This window comes from Pelophylax lessonae (assembly GCF_965119305.1).
Source record: "Pelophylax lessonae genome assembly, chromosome: 10".
Classification (NCBI taxonomy): domain Eukaryota; kingdom Metazoa; phylum Chordata; class Amphibia; order Anura; family Ranidae; genus Pelophylax; species Pelophylax lessonae.
In genome coordinates this window covers 236,780,787-236,801,624 of record NC_138777.1, presented here as the reverse complement: position 1 = coordinate 236,801,624, position 20,838 = coordinate 236,780,787, and the positions used below count along the sequence as shown (strand labels likewise).

The 20,838-nt window shown below is 44.0% G+C and overlaps 1 protein-coding gene across 1 annotated transcript in view; it reads right to left on the bottom strand.

The window, feature by feature from the left end:
* TERF2 (telomeric repeat binding factor 2) overlaps positions 1–18,629 on the bottom strand; it is a gene marked incomplete at its 3' end in the record, with an annotated part of 28,391 nt that extends 9,762 nt beyond the window's left edge. Inside the window, exons 1-5 of the mRNA XM_082270675.1 lie at positions 18,437–18,629; positions 15,549–15,644; positions 10,768–10,898; positions 9,072–9,158; positions 3,546–3,692 (exon numbers count right to left, since the gene is read on the bottom strand). Of these exons, the coding sequence (XP_082126801.1) occupies positions 3,546–3,692; positions 9,072–9,158; positions 10,768–10,898; positions 15,549–15,644; positions 18,437–18,581 (606 nt within the window). The 5' untranslated portion in view covers positions 18,582–18,629. The remainder of the gene's footprint in view (positions 1–3,545; positions 3,693–9,071; positions 9,159–10,767; positions 10,899–15,548; positions 15,645–18,436) is intronic.
* Between the last annotated feature and the right edge of the window lie 2,209 nt (positions 18,630–20,838).

The following is a 20,838-nucleotide window of genomic DNA, read 5'->3' as shown; positions in this document are numbered from 1 at the left end:
ACTCGTGGACATCGCTGGACAGAAAAGGACCTCAGGTAAATATTAGTTGGTGCTGGGAAGACTGCTACAGACAGAAGGTGTTTTATCTTAATGCAAAGAATGCATCTTCTGCCTTTAACAACTTAAAGCGGAGTTCCGCCTCCCCCTCCCCCTCCAAAAATTAAGTCAGCAGCTACACACACACTATACACACACTATACACATATTGTAGATGCTAACTTTTAATATTAGGACTCTTACCTGTCCTAGAATCCAGCGATGTCGGCACCACAGGTGATGCTTCTATCGGCTGTTGGGTGCTGCCACCATTGCCGTTAAGGGAACCCGGCAGTGAAGCCTTGTGGCTTTACGGGCGGATCCCTACTGTGCATGAGCAAAGCACATTCGGATTGGCTCGGCGGCGGGGGAAGGAGGAGGGGGCCAAACTTCAGAGGGACGGCGCTGTATCCCGGGAGTGGGGGAAGGGTACCTGTCAGGTACCCGTTCCCCCCTCCCCCCTGAAAGGTGCCAAATGCGACACTGGAGGGGGGGGGGGAGCAAATGAGCGGAAGTTCCACTTTTGGCTGAAACTCTGCTTTAAGGAGCATGCCTATTTCTGATATTTGTTGTTTACAAGTTAAAATCTGTATTTTTTGCTAAAAAAAAATTACTTAGAACCCCCACAAATTATATATATTTTTTCCGCAAAGACCCTAGAGAATAAAATGGAGATAATTGTAATATTTTATGTCACACCGTATCTGCGCAGTGGACTTAACGAACGCAATGTTTTAAAAATAAACTTTTTTAAAATTAAAAAAACAAGAAAACTGTAAAGTTATCCCAATTTTTTGTATAATGTGAAAGATGATGTTACGCTCAGTAAATTGATACCTAACATGTCATGCTTCAAAATTGCGCACGCTCATGACAAACATTGGTACTTCAAAATTTCCATAGGCAACACTTCAAAATGTTTTCAGGTTACCAGTTTAGAGTTACAGAGGAGGTCTTTTGCTCTCACTCCAACGATCGCAGCGATACCTCACGTGTGTGGTTTGAACATTGTTTATATATGTGGGTATGACTTATGTATGAGTTCACTTCTGCGCGCGATCTTGGAGGAACGTGGCGCTTTACTTTTTTTTTTTTTTTCCTTATTTATTTTCTTTTAATTTTACACTGTCCCTTTAGAAAAAAAAATGTGATCACTTTTATTTATTACAAGGCATGTAAACATCCCTTGTAATAGAAATAAGCATTACAAGTGATGCTTAAATGTGAGATTTGGGGTCAAAAAGACCTCACGTCTCACATTTACACTTAAAAGCAAAGCAAAAAAAAAAAAAAAAAAAAAGTCAAATCTGCGTCTGTCTACCCTTAGTGTCCCAATAGACAAGAATGTGACTGTTTGCATGCAGACGCACAGAACACCTGTGCGGGAGAAGACGGTCTCCTTTGCTCAGGTGTATGGATAGGTACAGCGATATGAATGATAAATGGTCAGTTACCATGTCAACTGTCATTTTGTTAATAAAAAAAATGTCAGAATACAATACGGCCTGCAGAAAAGAAAATCACTTGATTCCCCTGTCAACACTAACTGCTGGCAGAACACAATTATCACTGCTGGTGACTATAACCACTGGCAGTATTCACATGCAAATCCAACAATCTGATTGTACTGAATGATCAATGGATCGACTTCAGTACAACCAGCCTGCCCATAGATAGATTAAATCTCGGTTGACCCCTGCTGAACCAGCAGAGATTTGCTCCATCTATAGCCGGCTTTAAAAACTTTGTCTAGCTTGTGATTGGACAGCACTGCTCAATGTAACAAACCCGACTGCCTTAACCCTTTGTCGCCCCGGCCTATGGCCTCTCATCCCTCCAGGTAGACGTCACGGGAAACAGCCGATGACTGATCACTATACCAGCCCGCTGCCCAGTGGTGTATTTAGGTTTTGTGCTGCCCTAGGCCTGACTAAACTTGGGCACCCCCTAATTTAAATATGATCCACCCCTTCCTGTAAAGGCCACACCGTTTCCTGTTAATGACCCACCCTGTCATCTGTAAACCACAACCAGACTATCAGTGCCCATCAGTGCAGCCTCATCAGTGCCCATTAGTGCAGCCTCATTACTGCCCATCAGTGCGGCCTCATCAGTGGCCATCAGTACAGCCCCATCAGTGCAGCCTATCAGTGCATTATATCAGTGCCCATCAGCGCAACTTATTAGTGCCGCCTCACCAGTGGCCATCAGTGCAGCCTCATTAGTGACCATCAGTGCAACATATCAGTGCCCATCAGGGCAGCATATCAGTGCAGCCCCATGAGTAAAGCTTATCAGTGCTGCCTCCTGCCCATCAGTGCAGCCTCATCAGTGCCCATCAGTGCAGCCTCATTAATGGCCATCAGTGCAGTTTATCAATACCCACCATTGCCGCCTCATCAGTGCCCATCAGTGCAGCATATCAGTGTCCATCAGTGCAGCATATCAGTGTTGCCTTATTAGTGCAGCTTATCAGTGCCACCTCATCAGTGGCCATCAGAGTAGCCTTATGTCACAGGATTAGTAAGATTACCGTACTCCTATCTTGTAAGATATTTGGACTTGTGTTTGCTGCCACTGATTGTGATCATCGGATTATTTCACTTATTTGTATAATGAATAGGAAGTCCGGAGTCATTATATAAATAAGTGAAATAATCAGTGGCAGCAAACACAAGTCCAAATATCTTATAGGATCGGAGTAATCTTACTAATCCAGTGACATATTGCGATCGCACATATGAGGTGAGCAGCTCCAAAATATTATTGCCATCATATAGAATAAAAGTCTTAATTCTATATGATGCAATTCAATATGCTCACTCAAAGACAAGGATGTTTAAAGAAATGAAATTATGTTGTTGACATGATGCCTGCCATACCTGGGGGCGGAGGAGGGTAGGCGGAGCATTAGGCTGCAGTGCCACACTTATTAGCTTTGGTGGCTGTCGGGCCAGTTGAATTAAGTGTGGTCGGCGGCCTGCGGTCTGTCTGAATGTCCTCACCGGTCGGTATGATTATAAACACAGATAGCAATGTGACCGCTTTATGGGGGTGCCAGACTGATTTGCCTCCTGGACCCTGCCCTCTGGCCCAATTCACCCCATAAGACTGGCACTATACTAAAAGTGTAGTGCAAGTCGGTGGAGACCTTTTTCGTGCAGGAGCTGGGAGAAGGCTGTTTTTTTTTTTTTTTTCTTTTGGGGTGCAGCTTTTTTGCTGCCCCCCTGCAAAGTGCTGCCCTAGGCCTGGGCCTTGTTGGCCTAGGCCAAGATACAGCACTGCCGCTGCCGATGCACTGGGACTGCTTTAACCAATTACATGACAGTTGTAAACAACGGATGGCTCCCCTTCAAGCCATCCATTGTGTACAATTGAGTTGCCAGCTGTGATTGGTCACAGTGATCACATAGTACAGACTGGGCCAATCACAGAATCACAGCCTTTAGTAAATCCACCCCTTTGTATTTATATTCTGACAGGCTCTATGGAAGTCAAAGTCTACAAACCGTCAGCAGGAAGCATGGAATCTGCTTAATCCGTTCTTCAAACATTTCATACGTCTTCTGTTTGATGGAGGTCAAGGAAAAGTTTGCTATCATGGGATGGTTACAGTTCTTCTTAGAGATGATATATTGTAGCTCCGCCCGCAGTTTCTGAAAAGGTCAGCAATTAATAATCTGAAGCTTATTTATAACGGTTATTAACAAAAATGACAGTTTGTGTATATGCAGGAAGATCTCTACACACCTCTTCTGTGCTGCAGGCCCCCCCCCTCAACGCCTTCCCCCCCTTATATTTACCTGAGCCCGATCCAGCAATCTGCACGAGGAGCAACGGGTTTCTGAATTTATTCTCTCTTGAGAAGAGGAGATTAAGGGGAATATGATCTCCATGTATAAATACATAAGGGGGAATATGATCTCCATGTATAAATACATAAGGGGGGATATGATCTCCATGTATAAATACATAAGGGGGAATATGATCTCCATGTATAAATACATAAGGGGGGGATATGATCACCATGTATAAATACATAAGGGGGGATATGATCTCCATGTATAAATACATAAGGGGGGATATGATCTCCATGTATAAATACATAAGGGGGGATATGATCTCCATGTATAAATACATAAGGGGGGATATGATCTCCATGTATAAATACATAAGGGGGGATATGATCTCCATGTATAAATACATAAGGGGGGGATATGATCTCCATGTATAAATACATAAGGGGGGATAAGATCTCCATGTATAAATACATAAGAGGGGGATATGATCTCCATGTATAAATACATAAGGGGGGATAAGATCTCCATGTATAAATACATAAGAGGGGGATATGATCTCCATGTATAAATACATAAGAGGGGGATATGATCTCCATGTATAAATACATAAGGGGGGATATGATCACCGTGTATAAATACATAAGGGGGGATATGATCTCCATGTATAAATACATAAGGGGGGATATGATCTCCATGTATAAATACATAAGAGGGGGATATGATCTCCATGTATAAATACATAAGGGGGGGATATGATCACCGTGTATAAATACATAAGGGGGGATATGATCTCCATGTATAAATACATAAGGGGGGATATGATCTCCGGGTATAAATACATAAGGGGGGATATGATCACCATGTATAAATACATAAGGGGGGATATGATCACCATGTATAAATACATAAGGGGGGATATGATCACCATGTATAAATACATAAGGGGGGATATGATCACCATGTATAAATACATAAGGGGGGATATGATCACCATGTATAAATACATAAGGGGGGATATGATCACCATGTATAAATACATAAGGGGGGATATGATCACCATGTATAAATACATAAGGGGGGGGATATGATCACCATGTATAAATACATAAGGGGGGATATGATCACCATGTATAATACATCAGGGGGGGATATGATCACCATGTATAAATACATAAGGGGGGATATGATCACCATGTATAATACATAAGGGGGGATATGATCACCATGTATAAATACATAAGGGGGGATATGATCTCCATGTATAAATACATAAGGGGGGATATGATCACCATATATAAATACATAGGGGGGATATGATCACCATGTATAAATACATAAGGGGGGATATGATCACCATGTATAAATACATAAGGGGGGATATGATCACCATGTATAATACATAAGGGGGGATATGATCACCATGTATAAATACATAAGGGGGGATATGATCTCCATGTATAAATACATAAGGGGGGATATGATCACCATATATAAATACATAGGGGGGATATGATCACCATGTATAAATACATAAGGGGGGATATGATCTCCATGTATAAATACATAAGGGGGGATATGATCACCATATATAAATACATAGGGGGATATGATCACCATGTATAAATACATAAGGGGGGGATATGATCACCATGTATAAATACATAAGGGGGGGATATGATCACCATGTATAAATACATAAGGGGGGGATATGATCACCATGTATAAATACATAAGGGGGGGATATGATCTCCATGTATAAATACATAAGGGGGGATATGATCTCCATGTATAAATACATAAGGGGGGATATGATCACCATGTATAAATACATAAGGAGGGGATATGATCACCATGTATAAATACATAAGGGGGGGATATGATCACCATGTATAAATACATAAGGGGGGGATATGATCACCATGTATAAATACATAAGGGGGGGATATGATCTCCATGTATAAATACATAAGGTGGAATATAATCTCCATGTATAAATACATAGTGAACTTGGTGTTGATTTATTCACTTTAAAGCGGAGTTCCAGCCATTTGACTCACCTGTCCAACGGTCCAGCGATGCGGCCGCCCGAAGCCTCGATCCTCTCCCTCGGCGCCGGCATCACTGCTGTGGGCACCCGGCTGTGACAGTTTGCGGCTTCACAGCCGGGTACCCACTGCGCATGCGTGAGTTGCGCTGCGCGTCTTGATTGGCCGGCAATCTTCTGGGACCTCTGACATGTCCCAGAAGATTGCAGGGAGGGAGTGGGAGAGGAGAACTTCCGCTCAGGGCGCCGCGGCGCTCCGAGCGGAAGTGGGAGCGGGTAACTGTCAAAACTAGGTACCCGATCCCCCCCCCCCCCCCCCCCCCCAAAAAAAATGACATGCCAAATGTGGCATGTCAGGGGGTTAGAATACCTAAAGCGGAAGTTCCACTTTTGGGTGGAACTCCGCTTTAAGTGGGCATTCTTTAGGTCTAGAGGAAAACAGATTTAGTCTCCAAATACGGAAAGGTTTCTTCACAGTAAGAGCTGTGATAATGTGGAATAGACTCCCTCCAGAGGTGGTTCTGGCTAGCTCAGTAGATTGCTTTAAAAAAGGCCTGGATTCTTTCCTGGGTGTACATAAGATAGCTGGATACTAACATTTATAGGTAAAGTTGATCCAGGGAATATCCGATTGCCTCTCGGGGGATCAGGAAGGAATTTTTCCCCTGCTGTAGTAAATTGGATCATGCTTTGCTGGGGTTTTTTCGCCTTCCTCTGGATCAACTGCGGGTATAGGATTGTGTATATGGGATTGTATGGTTGTGGTGGGTATAGGATTGTGTATATGGGATTGTATGGTTGTGGTGGGTATAGGATTGTGTATATGGGATTGTATGGTTGGGGTGGGTATAGGATTGTGTATATGGGATTGTATGGTTGTGGTGGGTATAGGATTGTGTATATGGGATTGTATGGTTGGGGTGGGTATAGGATTGTGTATATGGGATTGTATGGTTGTGGTGGGTATAGGATTGTGTATATGGGATTGTATGGTTGGGGTGGGTATAGGATTGTGTATATGGGATTGTATGGTTGGGGTGGGTATAGGATTGTGTATATGGGATTGTATGGTTGGGGTGGGTATAGTATTGTGTATATGGGATTGTATGGTTGGGTTTTCTTTACTGTTTTTTATTTTTTATTGGTTAAGCCAGATGGACTTGTGTCTTTTTTCAACCTAACTATGTAGCTCCTGCTACTGTCTATCAAATCCCATGATGAGGGAGAGGGAGGCAGGGAAAAGCATTGCTGTCTGTGTCAGGGACAGCCTGTCTGAGCTCAGGAGCAAACCTGCCGGAGTACCCCCTTAGCACGCAACTTGGACTTGGAAGGGGGGAGGAGTGCAGGTGGGACACCCCAGTAGAGGAGGATTGGGGCTGCTCTGTGCAAAATCATTACACAAAGCAGGAAAGTATAATATGTTCTAAAACAAACAAACACCAATATCACTACGATATTAATATCACTTCATTCACTTAACGATTCCCCCTTCTTTTTCTTCCTCTTTTCCCTTTATGAATGCAGGAGTTTTCTCAGGCTTTATAGCATGTGTTCTGTTCTTGCTGACATCATGAATAATGATTTTACCCCCACCCAGTGGGTGTCCTGACTGCACGGCAGCAGTGATTTAAAGTGATTGCAGCAGTGAGTGGCGCACTACTGCAGCAGTAGTCCACTGACTCCAATCCACTGTCTAGCTTTTTTCTAGCAGCTTTGCACGCCCCTTGGAGGCAGGTGAAACGTGTCAGACTTCCAGCAAACGGCTACCACTAGACGTCACTTCCTGGATTCCGTGGAACGCACGCCAGCTGCGTTCCCGGTAGGAGCCGTGATCCCTTTTTAGTGGATATTGTATCTTTTACATGCCCAATATCTTTTACTGCTTGTGAGTACTTTTAACCATTTGTAATAATAAACCTTTTGCGGGCTTCACTATGTCAGTTTATTCCTTTTTTGAGTGACACCGGAGAGAGTTTCCTGGTTGGAGAACTACAGGTCCATACAATTCTTAGGCTCATTTGACCCACTGGCTCTGGTGAGTGGATTCTCTTAGGGGGACTCGAGGCATCTTCCACTGTGTGGAGCACCATAGCACCTTTGGCATCAGCACCATTGCACTTAATTAAGGGACTACTAATTTGAGCAATTCTTTGAATTGTTACATTGTGGACATTGATACCGTTATTATTTGCACTTGTATTGAGCACCTTATTTTGGCTCATTACCATTGTATTTAAAGAGGAGTTCCACCCTGGGAAAGTTTTTTTTAATAAAAATACCCCCGGGACAGTCAGGACTAGTGCATTCCACAATGGATAGCCTCTGATCTGTCCCAGGTTGCACTTACCTTTTAGAAGAAATACTTTACTTTAAAATGTATTGTCCAGCGCTGCCATCTCAGGTGTGGGCAGCTTGAAGCCAGCGCGATCCTCTTCTGTGTCCTCTTCCGTCTTCTTCGGTCCCACGATGCACTGCACCGGCCCAGCCGTCACTTCCGGGGCTTCAGCGTCATCCCTGCACAGCTTCTGGGCATGCCCAGAAGCTGTTTAGCAAAGTATGACGCGCCTGAATCGGAACTGACGTCGGAGGCGGTGCAGGCGCATTGATTCCTGGGAGCGATGACGTTCAGCTCCCAGGAATCAACGCAAACCGGAAGTGACGAATCGCCGTGGCCGCCGAGGGGAGGAAGAGGAAGTAAGGCGAGTATATTTTCTTCTAAACCAGGTAAGTAAAAAAAAAAAAAATGCTATTATCCATTTGTTTTTCAGGTGACCCGGAGCGAGAAGATGGAGTATAATTTTAGGGTGGAACTCCGCTTTAATATTGTTTGGATTTAGCACAATTGCACTTTATGCACCTACTTATGATCTAATTCAGTACTATTGCACTTTATTGTTTATGTATTTATGATATTTACACCTAAGTATTTATATTTCACTACTTATATTGTTGCAAGCGCTGCTTTTTGGCATATTCACTAATACTATACTACTACACTTTCAATACTCCCAGTAAAGTAGAACAATTCCGATATATTGGGGAAAGTGCATATCGGCACTCAATATATTGGCCTTGCCGATAATCAGTCGATCTCTAATGTATAGCTGATGCAAAGCTGCTCAGCATAACGCGGCTCATTGGAGGAGCCGCACAAAAAATAAAAAAAGAAGAAGGACAGACATACTACTTACCTTGGTTTCATTGCTATTTGAAATGTATTTCTTCAGGATATTGCTGGCTTTACTGAACTGTTTCTTTTTTATACACGCCACCACAGCCTGCAGAGGACAGACACAAGAATGTTAACCACTTCTGGACCAGAAGGTTTTACCCCCTTAACCACTTACAGACCACCCACTGTGTATTTACGTTGGTAGTTTGATGTTAAATACCGGGGTTATGGGAGCAGATGAGACAAACAAAGATAAAAATTGGGCTAACTTTACTGTTTTGCTATTTTATTTTAAAAAAATTATATTTTCCAAAAAAATTGCGTTTGCAAGACCGCTGCGCAAATACGGTGCAATAAAAAATATCGCAACAATCTCCATTTTATTCTGTAGGGTCTCTGCTAAAAAAAAATATATATACATTTATTTATTTATATATAGCGATTTACAAATACCTCAACAGTGATCTCAGCATAGAAAAAAACTATTCAGTCGCAATTAATGCATGAGGACATGAGGCCATACAATGCGATTAGAGGAGAAGCATTTTAACCTCAGGCTACGCAGGGGGTTCTTTACTGTTAGGGCTACAAGATTGTGGAATTCTCTGCCACAAATGATGGTAACTGCGGGAAGTATGGTGGCTTTTAAAAGACTCTTAGGGCTCTTTCACACGGGCAGTCCGATCAGATCCGCCTGTCAGTTTTTTAGGCGGATCTGATCGGATCCTCCATGCAGCTCTATGGGGCAGCGGAGACACCTCCGCTGACACCCGCTGCCATCCGCATCCGATCCTGTGCTGAAATCTGGACGGATGGAAACCCTATTTTTCCATCCGTTTAGTAATCGGAGCGGAGCGGATCTGATGAGAGCGGACAGGCGGTCCGCTCTCATCAGATCCCCCATAGAGAGCAGCGGGTGCTGAGACACCTCCCTCTCCGCTCTGCAAGCGGAGACGGAGCTGTCATCCGCCGGCTCAGCGGGGATCGCGGATCAATCCCCGCTGAGCAACACGGATCTGCCTACGGAGGCGGACCGTGTGAAAGAGCCCTTAGACGTACATCTCAAGGATCAGAACATTCAGGGGTATGAGAGATGATTCACACCTACACAGGTTGAACTGGATGGACTATTGTCTTTATTCAACCTCACCTACTATGTTTTTTTTTAATAATATTTTTTTACTTTTGATCTGCCTGAGTCCCGGTTCACATTTGTGCGATGCGGGAACGCTGCGAACATGCAGCACGATCCCGCATCGCATCCGCACCCCTGGAAGTTCACACTGCCATATGTGATACGCAGGGGGTGTCAATTAAAAGTTAACGACACCCCCAGGTGCAACCGCATATCGCAGTGCGATCTGCAATTTTGCACAGAACCGGATCGCACTAGTATGAACCACTATGCGATCCGATTCTGCTACGGATAAAAAAAGGGTCATGTGCGCGTTTAGTGCGATTGCGGTGCGAATTCAGCCATACAAACTGTATGGCTGAAATTTGCACTGCACAGAGATCGCATGTAATTTAGGAGCAGTGCGCTTCGAATATACATGCGATCTCTGTGATTGCACAAATGTGAAACCGGCACTGAAGTTTAACTTTAGCTTTGCTGGTACATTATGGCAATGTATTTTATGTACTTTGCCAATGTCATAAGCAGCCCAGAATAATTTAAATAGCAATGTATGTGTAGTAAATATAACAATACTCACTGCCTCTTTTACCATTTGCAGATTGCTTTTCATTGCATCTTTATCCAGCGTCATCTCATTGTCCACCAGATTAAGAACCTCAACAGCCGATTCCAGGGGTGTCTCATTACTGTCCTGATCGAAGATGCAGTCTGATGGTACAGGAAGGAAAAACCACAAAAGTCATTCTGAATACAGGAAACTACACAAACCTCCGAGATGTGAAGATACCCTACCGAGGAAGTCAATGCTTAACGCGCTGACGTAACGCGCATAGGGGGTGGAGCCTGCATGTCGGACGTCACATCCCTTCCTAAACACAACGGAATTGTGTTGTATACATGCACTGTTGAGTGCCATCTCTTGTAAGTGTATCTCTGTAAATAAATCTCTTATAAACCATCAAGCGGAGAGCATTAGATCTGTTCGATTTACTTTATATGTGCCCTTCATCGAATGGGACTGGAGCCTGGAGTTTTACTGCACTTCCTTTGGGGACCATCATCCTTTTACCCCAGTGTGGGGACAGCTGTATGAGACCCGGTGTGACTCTAATGGCGCTTTTCCACTCCATGGAACCGAACGGTTCGGCTCGCTTTTGTGCTTTTCCACTGTTGGTACCGCTTGGTACGGTGTTGGAACGGTTCGGTACGGCGGCGCTTTTCCACTACATGGAACCGAACGGTACGGCTCTCTAAAACAGTACCACCTCGATTGTGGTTCCAAGAGGGCCGTTCCGGTACCATATCCCACAATCCTTTGCATGCAGCTGACTGTTTGTCACTACTAGCCACTGATTGGTCAGAGAATCGTTGTTATCCCACCCACTTACTTTAGTACTACTTTTAGTGGAAAAGCAAACCATACCAAACTGTACCGAACCGTTCCAACACCGTACCATGCGGTAACCATAGAGTGGAAAACCAAACCGGGCCAAGTAGAGCCGAGCCGGTACTTGCAGTGGAAAAGTGCCATAAGTAAAAGAGGTGAGAGGCCACTTTAGCTGGTGGTGGGTGTGTCCACACGTTCACGGAGGTGCAAATCACAAGCTTTTCCCATGGGAGTTTTATGATGGACTTTTCTGTCACATTCTATTTGCACATTATATTTTTCACTTTACAAGGACTTTCCTTATGGTGATATCAGCACTGCTATTGGAGGATTCCTTATACGGTGATATGAAGTCCCCAATCTCTGTGTTTTATACTGCATCCGCCAAGGGGATGGAGGTGTATGCTTCTCAGCTGGTCCTTTTCAGTTTGTACCATCGCTACAACATCGCTATTAGAGTTTTGAGATACTAGACCAGTCATGGATGCAGGCCCTTTGCTACAAGGCAGGCAAACAAAGCAATTGCTTGGGGCCCCGAGCTGGCCTGGGGCCCCAAGACAACGACTGGTTAAGAATAAATGCAACGACACTGTGTAAGGCTGTGAGAACCCTTTTGATCAATAGTAAAAGTGCAATGACACTGTTATCGGGATCTCCCTCAAGGGGGCCCCTCTCTGCCTCAACAGGTTTGTAAAAAGTCTGATAAGATCTGCAGACACAAGAGATCCCTGGACTACCAGCTAGACTTTATGCAGAGTATGGAACAACCCATGGACAGTGCAGACTGACAGCTCCTACTGTATACAGATAACAGGGCTCTAAATGCAATTAAAATTCCTGCAGCCGGTGTGAATGAGTGTGGAGCAGATAGCATCAGGGTGAGTAGCTGCTAGGACCCTCTGCTTCTACATCTGCCGAGTGCCGACAGGTCTGAAAACGTCTTTTTTTTTTTCTATCTCCCTTCTAATCTTAGTCTTCCTATGTCTCTTTTTGTTTATCTGTCTCCCCTCCTCTCTCTCTCTTCTTTCTTTCTTTATTATATATATATATATATATATATATATATATATATATATATATATAGAGATAGATAGATACTTAAACTGTATGGGTATGTTGTGGTTCCTGTAGGCTTTGCGTGTGTGCGGGGGTCGGGGGGGCCTCCATGTCCATTTTGCTTGGGGCCCCCAAATTCCTTCAAACGGCCCTGCATGGATGGGGGTGGGTTGGGGAGTTTTGGGCTGCTCCCTCCCACCTGCCTCCCATCCATCCATTAGCAGCCATGTGCTCCCATTGTGGAGACACTCAAATTAGAAAGTGTTAGGACTGCAGGTAAAACAGGGTGCCGTGTAGAGGCCCGGCAGCTTGCAAATGCGTGTCAACTAAACCCCTGTTCTTTATTTATATCATGAGACAGGTCTACTTGGTTGGTGGCAGACTGGAGGGTGAGTACATCACACTGGGGGCTGGCTGGCTTCCATGCACCTCTTTTAATCCTTTTCAACCTTCGTTTTTTTCTGATACATGGATGGAGACGCTGGGCATTACCTGCTGGTGTCTCACTTAAAGTCCCTCATAGCCCTCATTGTTTATCCTTATACGGTGATATATGCACTGTCAATTATAGTATTTTGGTGATATATACACTTTTTTCTGCCACAGCACTGTTTGATTATATTAAGATATAGTACGAGTCTGAGATTAACAGAAACTGCCGCTATTGAATCCGCAGAGAGCTTCCATCTCTCAGAACACAGCCAGTAACTGGTACACAGCTAATAGATGAAGGAACCTGTAGAGTATCCCCCCCCCCCAACACCATATAGATTTTAATTTGAGATCAAGGTACTCTGAATTTTTCCACTTTGATTTACAGCAGATGAAAAAAGGTCTCGCTGCTTGTAATAGCAATTCAGTGGCTAGTTGGCCGCTAGGATTGCTTTTACAAGAGTGCTGACTGCAGGCTCCAAAAAACAGTACTTGGATGATGCCTGCAATGGCATCATCCTAGTATAACTACTTGAAGTCCACTGATGTACCAGATACGTGACTGCTTGGCAAGGGGCTAAGCTGGCCATAGAGGTGTAAAAAGCGAGAGAAAATTTGAACAAAAAACTAACATTTTTTAGATCTAACATTCGATGGGCCAACCATTGTATTGGAAATTTTCCATCGAAGTTCATTTTTCCGATCATTTTCAACATTAAGCATTTTTTTTTTCCAATCAATACCTACTATTACCCCTACTACTCATGCGCATTTCACTTTTCCGTTTTTCGAACAATTAACCTACAAACGATTAGAAAATGTAAATTTTTTTTCATTTTCAGTCTTGAAAAGGGAACCGACTTTTGCATTAAAATTATTGTAAAGTCTCGTTTTTGAAAAAAAGAAATATAACAAACGCGTTATACTCTCTGGGAAATTAATATACGCTCGATGCACAAATAACTCCGTTCTGCTAATAAGTGCACTTTTGGATATTAATATACGCCAAGCGCAATCAATCCCGTTGTGATAAAAAGCACAGTTCTCTCAGTTTTTGAGAGACAGCATTGCGTATTACGATTTATTGCACCGCGATTGGGGTGCCATTAACCACTTACCGCAAACTGACGTATTTATATGTCGGGTAACTTTGCGGGGTTATACCGGGATGATGCCTCTAGCTAGAGGCACCATCCCGGTATCGTGGTTTAGTGCCAACGGTCGGCTTTCTGTCGGTAACGACCGATGCGGCTCAGGAGCCGCTCGATCGTTACATGGGTGAGTGGGAGGGGACGTCCCCCCCCCTCCCGCCGCCTTTCGTGACTTTGCCCGGGCCTCCCGTCCCACCGGGAGCCCCGAGCACCCAGCCGGCACGTCCGCCGGCTGGATGGAGTCCCGATCTAAGCCGGAAACGGCTTTGATCGGGTCTCCGATGACGTAACCCGGAGGCGGCGTCCATGACGTCACTTCCGGGTTACTGGGTTGCAAAAGGCGGCAAATTTAAAAAACGGCTGTATGCAAAAACGCAGTTTTTGGCGTTTTGCATACAGGGAAGTGTAGTGGAGGGGTTTGGGGTCTTTTAGACCCTCGATCCCTCCATAAAGAGTACCTGTCACTGCATATTGGTGTCACAAGGGATGTTTACATTGCTTGTGACAGCAATAAAAGTGATCAGATTTTTATTTATTTTTTTTTTAAAACTGTAATGAAGTTAAAAAAAAAAAATAAAATAAATAGGAAAAAAATAGGAAAAAAAAAAAAAAAATAAAAAATTTTAGCCGCCCCCGTCACCGTTAGCTCGCGCACAAAAAAAAAAACGTATACGGAAGTCGAGCCGTGAATAAAATCGCTGTTCAAACCACACATGTGAGGTTTTGCCGCGATCGCCAGAGCGTGAGCAATAATTAAAAAAAGAGCTACACTCTAACCCTAAACTAGTAACAGTTAAAAAAATTTAAAGCGTCGCCGAGATTTCTATTGACCGTAGTTTGTCGCCATCCCGCGGGTGCGCGCAATTTTAAACCGTAACATGTTGGGTATCTATTTACTCGGCGTGATATGTTCTTTCACAATATACAAAAAAATGGGCTAACTTTACTGTTTAGTATTTTTTAAATGCAGTGAAATGTGATTTTTCAAAATGTTTCCAAAAAAATGGCGTTTTAAAGACCGCTGCGCAAATACCACGTTACAAAAAATTTTGCAATGACCGCCATTTGATTCTCCAGAGTCTTTGCTAAAATAATATATATAATGTTTGGGGGTTCTAAGTAGTTTTCTAGCACAAAATACTGATTTTAACTTGTAAACAAAAAGTGTCCGAAATAGGGCTGGGGCTTAAGTGGTTAAGAAGTCATGGCATGGCACTTGCATCCCCCGATTTCAAATCGCAGGCAGAATCACGGCGATTCGGATTGCTCAGGTGTGAACAGAGCGTTAGTGATAAGTAAAGATTGCAGACGAGGATCAGCCCAGCTACTCACCTGGATCGGCCCCTTCTTCAATGCGGGAAAAGCACTGCATAATGCGTAGGACCTGCGAGTTCTTCTCCATTGATTTAAAGGGACGTTGGATTAAAACTATGAATAAAACAGAGAATAATCACTTTATAAAAAGTAATTTATTGAAGTATTTGATATTTATAAAATATATTTTTATAGACACTCCAGAGATCACAGGCACCAATAAAGTCAGTTTCTTTAAAGCAATTGTGTGTATATATATATATATATATATACACACACACACACATACACATACACATATACAGTATCTCACAAAAGTAAGTACACCCCTCACATTTGCATTTGTGTAAATATTTTATTCTATCTTTTCATGTGACAACACTGAAGAAATGACACTTTGCTACAATGTAAAGTAGTGAGTGTACAGCTTGTATAACAGTGTAAATTTGCTGTCCCCTCAAAATAACTCAACACACAGCCATTAATGTCTAAACAGCTGGCAACAAAAGTCAGTACACCCCTAAGTGACAATGTCCAAATTGGGCCCAATTAGCCATTTTCCCTCCCCGGTGTCATGTGACTCGTTAGTGTTACAAGGTCTCAGGTGTGAATGGGGAGCAGGTGTGTTAAATTTGGTGTTATCACTCTCACTCTCTCATACTGGTCACTGGAAGTTCAACATGGCACCTCATGGCAAAGAACTCTCTGAGGATCTGACAAAAAAGAATTGTTGCTCTACATAAAGATGGCCTAGGCTATAAAAAGATTGCCAAGACCCTAAAACTGAGCTGCAGCACGGTGGCCAAGACCATACAGCGGTATAACAGGACAGGTTCCACTCAGAACAGGCCTCTCTATGGTTGACAAAAGAAGTTGAGTGCACGGCTCAGTGTCATATTCAGAGGTTGTGTTTGGGAAATAGACGTATGAGTGCTGCCAGCATTGCTGCAGAGGTTGAAGGGGGGGGGGGGGTCAGCCTGTCAGTGCTCAGACCAGGATTTTTTTTCTTTACTATCAATGCTTATTACAGTGATGATCACTGTAATAAGCAATCATTTTTGTGAATGGCACCGATTCATGTGCCTTTGTGATAGCTGTGACTGGCCCCTGTACCGTGATCACTGTGACCAATCACAGAGATCACACCAGTACACAGTGAATGGCTATGAATGAAAGCCATTGTGTACTATTGACATGTGATCCCTGTGATTGGGCTCCAAGTCATGTGAGTACTGTGATTGGCCCCTGCATCATGTGATTACTGTGACCAATCAGGGATCACAAAAGTACACAATGAATGGCTATTAATGAAGGTCATTGTGTACTATCGACATGTGATCCCTGTGATTGGCCCCCATTTCATGTGATTGCTGTGACTGTCTCCTGCATCATGTGAGCACTGTGACCAATCACAGAGATCACAATAGTACACAATGAATAGCTATGAATGAAAGCCATTGTGTATCATCGTCATGTGATCGCTGTGACCAATCACAGAGATCACAGCACTACACAATGAATAGCAATGAATGAAAAGCATTGAGTACTATAGACATGTGACCACTGTGATTGGCCCCTGTATTATGGGAGCACTGTGACCAATCACAGAGATCATAATAGAGCACAATGAATGGCTATGAATAAAAGCCATTATGGATCATCGACATGTGATCACTGTGATTGGCCCCCCGCATCATATGATCGCTGTGATTGCTGACAGTGATTACATGATGTGGGGGCCAATCACAGATATCAAAATGAATGGCTAAGAGTAAAAATCATTGTGTATCATCGTCATGTGATTGCTGTGATTGGCCCCCGCATCATGTGATCACTGTGAGCAATCACATAGATCACAATGGATGGCTATGAATGAAAGCCATTGTTTACCACCGTCATGTGATCGCTGTGACCAATCACAGAGATCGTAACACTACACAATGGCTATGAATAAAAAGCATTCTGTACTATTGACATGTGACCACTGTGACCAATCACAGAGATCATAATAGTAAACAATGAAAGGCCGTAAATGAAAGCCGTTGCATATTCTCGTCAAGTGATCGCTGTGATTGGCCCCTGCATCATGTGATTACTGTGACTAATCACAGGGATCACAACAGTACACAATGAACAGCTATGAATGAAAGCCATTGTGTACTATTGACATGTGATCCCTGTGATTGTGCCCTAAGTCATGTGATTACTGTGATTGACCCCTGCATCATGTGATCACTGTGACCAATCACAGAGATCATAATAGTACACAATGAATGGCTGTAAATGAAAGCCCATTGTGTATCCTCGTCAAGTGATTGCTGTGATTGGCCCCTGTATCACTGTAACCAATCACAGAGATCATAGCAGTACACAATAAATGGCTATGAATGAAAGTCATTGTGTATTATTGTCACGTGATCGAGGTGATTGGCCGCAATGATCACATAGTACCGAGCCCAGTACAACGATCGCACCACTGCACGCAAGGACGTCAGATGACTTCTTCCTACGATAATAGTGCTCTCGTTCGGCCGCCATTTTATAATAGGACGAGAAGCGGTTAAAAAAGAACCAATCACAAAAAAAAAAAAAAAAAAAACGCATCACATTGAAATCTTTCTGCGAAAACGGCTCTGTGAGCAAAATAAATAAACCGCCCGCCAGCGCTCAAATGCACCACAAAGCCTCCACGTCTTTCAGCGCACCGCGTCGGGGCTAAATGGCGCTCTTTGTTTTCGTCTGGCATCGGTTGCCTAGCAATGCAACGCATGTTAACGCGCATTCCTTAACGCTTGTGAGAGCGCCCCGGAGCTGCACAGGTATCACAGGAAAGGTGTGACAAGTTCTCTTTAGAGCTTCCAACTACCAGTCTGCACACAGCCCCGCCCCCTTCTCCTGCAGGTCACCTGACACAACATCCCGGAGTTCCGTGAAGTCGTCATGGCGACCGCTCCTGAAGGCCAGCACGGCCAGGTGGAAGAAGTAGTCCAGCACCCACTGGTTCACCAAAGGCTCCAGAGCCCGCACATCGCCCTCCGCAAACCCCGCCATCCTCCTCCTCCAGCGTGCACAGTGTTTTGGGTGCCCGTACTACTTCCGGTCACATGACGTCGCCTAAACGTCACCACCATTCTACTCCGCGCGTGTAGTCAGCGGCATCGCTGCCTGCCCCACTTCCGGTCACATGACTTCTTTCTTTTAGTTCTCGCCACCTGATTCGTGGCTCTAACCTACTTTTCCGGTCACATGACGTTCCCGCATCGCCGCCATGATGGATGGGGCGGAAAGTGATATTGAGGCGGCAAAGTTGACAGACAGGGTTGATTGTATTTTTTTTTTTTATTATTTTTTTTTGTTTTTTTGCAAAATGTCATTAACCACTTCTGGACCGCAAAAAAATTTCCCCGTGAATGACCAGGCCATTTTTCTGCGATACGGCAATGGGTTTTTTTACTAATAATTGCGTGGTCATGTGACGCTGTACCCAAATAAAATTGATGTCCTTTTTTCCCCACAAATAGAGCTTTCTTTTGGTGGTATTTGATCCCCTCTGCAATTTTTGTTTTTTTTGCGCTTTAAACTAGCGATCGACCGATATTGTTTTTTTAATACCGATATTTTGGTCATCGGATGTCGGTATCGGCCGATATTTGCCGATATTTTCGGACATTAAAAAATGTTTTTTTTTTGTTTATTTATTTATTTTTTTAGGTACCCCTTGTGGAGGGATCTGGGAGTTTTAAAGACCCCAAACCCCTCCTCGGCACTGAAAAGCATTCAAAACGCCAAGTTTGGCTGTTTTGAATGCTGTCAGTTTTTTTAATTCGGCGCCGAGTTCCTGGAAGTGATGTGATGACATCACTTCCGGGTTTTTACATGGAGACCTGATCAGAGCCGAATGCAGCTTTGATCCGTTCTTCTCTTCGGCGGCAGCGGTGGAGGTAGGATGCCGGTAGGATGCCGGTGGGATGGGAGATAAATAACATCCTTACTGCCCAGCTAATATAATTGAAATTCCGTTTGGCCCGGCAAACTCTATTTTACATAGACCAACCGGATCAATCGGATACCGTGGACATGCTATTAACCCAACAGTCCCACACCTTATTACACTTCGTAGGTGTTCCCCTGTTCATGTACGTAGCTTTATACAGAAAAAGTGCCCCCTGAACTCTGCACGTTACTTAATTCTGACCCCTGAACTCTGCACGTTACTTAATCCTGACCCCTGAACTCTGCACGTTACTTAATCCTGACCCCTGAACTCTGCACGTTACTTAATCCTGACCCTGGACATTGTGTATTGTTTAATCCTGACCCCCTGAACTCTGTGCATTACTTTATCCTGACCCCTTAATCTCTGCACGTTACTTAATCCTGACACCTGAACTCTGCGCATTGCTTAATCCTGACCCCGAAACTCTGTGAGTTATCTAATCCTAACCCCTGAACTCTGTGTGTTTCCTTATCCTGACCCCTAAACACTGTGCATTTCCTTATCCTGACCTCTGAACTTTGTGTGTTACTTAATCCTGACCCCTGAACTCTGTGAGTTATCTAATCCTGACTCCTGAACACTGTGCGTTTCCTTTTCCTGACCCCTGATTTCTGGACGTTACTTAATCCTGACCCCTGAACTCTGCATGTTACTTAATCCTGACCCGAAACTCTGTGCTTTACCTTATCCTGATCCATGAACTCTGCACGTTACTTAATCCTGACCCCGAAAACTCTGTGCTTTACCTTATCCTGACCCCGAAACTCTGTGCTTTACCTTATCCTGACCCCGAAACTCTGTGCTTTACCTTATCCTGACCCCGAAACTCTGTGCTTTACCTTATCCTGACTGCTGAACACTGTGCGTTACCTTATCATGACCCCTGAACTCTGTGCATTACCTTATCCAGGCCCCTGAACACTGTGCGTTACCTTATCCTGACCCCTGAACTCTGTGAGTTACCTTATCCTGACCCCTGAACTCTGTGCGTTACCTTATCCTGACCCCTGAACTCTGTGAGTTACCTTATCCTGATCCCTGAACTCTGTGTGTTACCTTATCCTGACCCCTGAATACTGTGCGTTGCCTTATCCTGACCCCTGAACTCTGTGCGTTACCTTATCCTGACCCCCGAATACTGTGCGTTGCCTTATCCTGACCCCTGAACTCTGTGCGTTACCCTATCCTGACCCCTGAACTCTGTGCGTTACCTTATCCTTACCCCTGAACTCTGTGAGTTACCTTATCCTGACCCCTGAACACTGAGTTACCTTATCTTGACCCCTGAACTCTATGTGTTACCCTATCCTG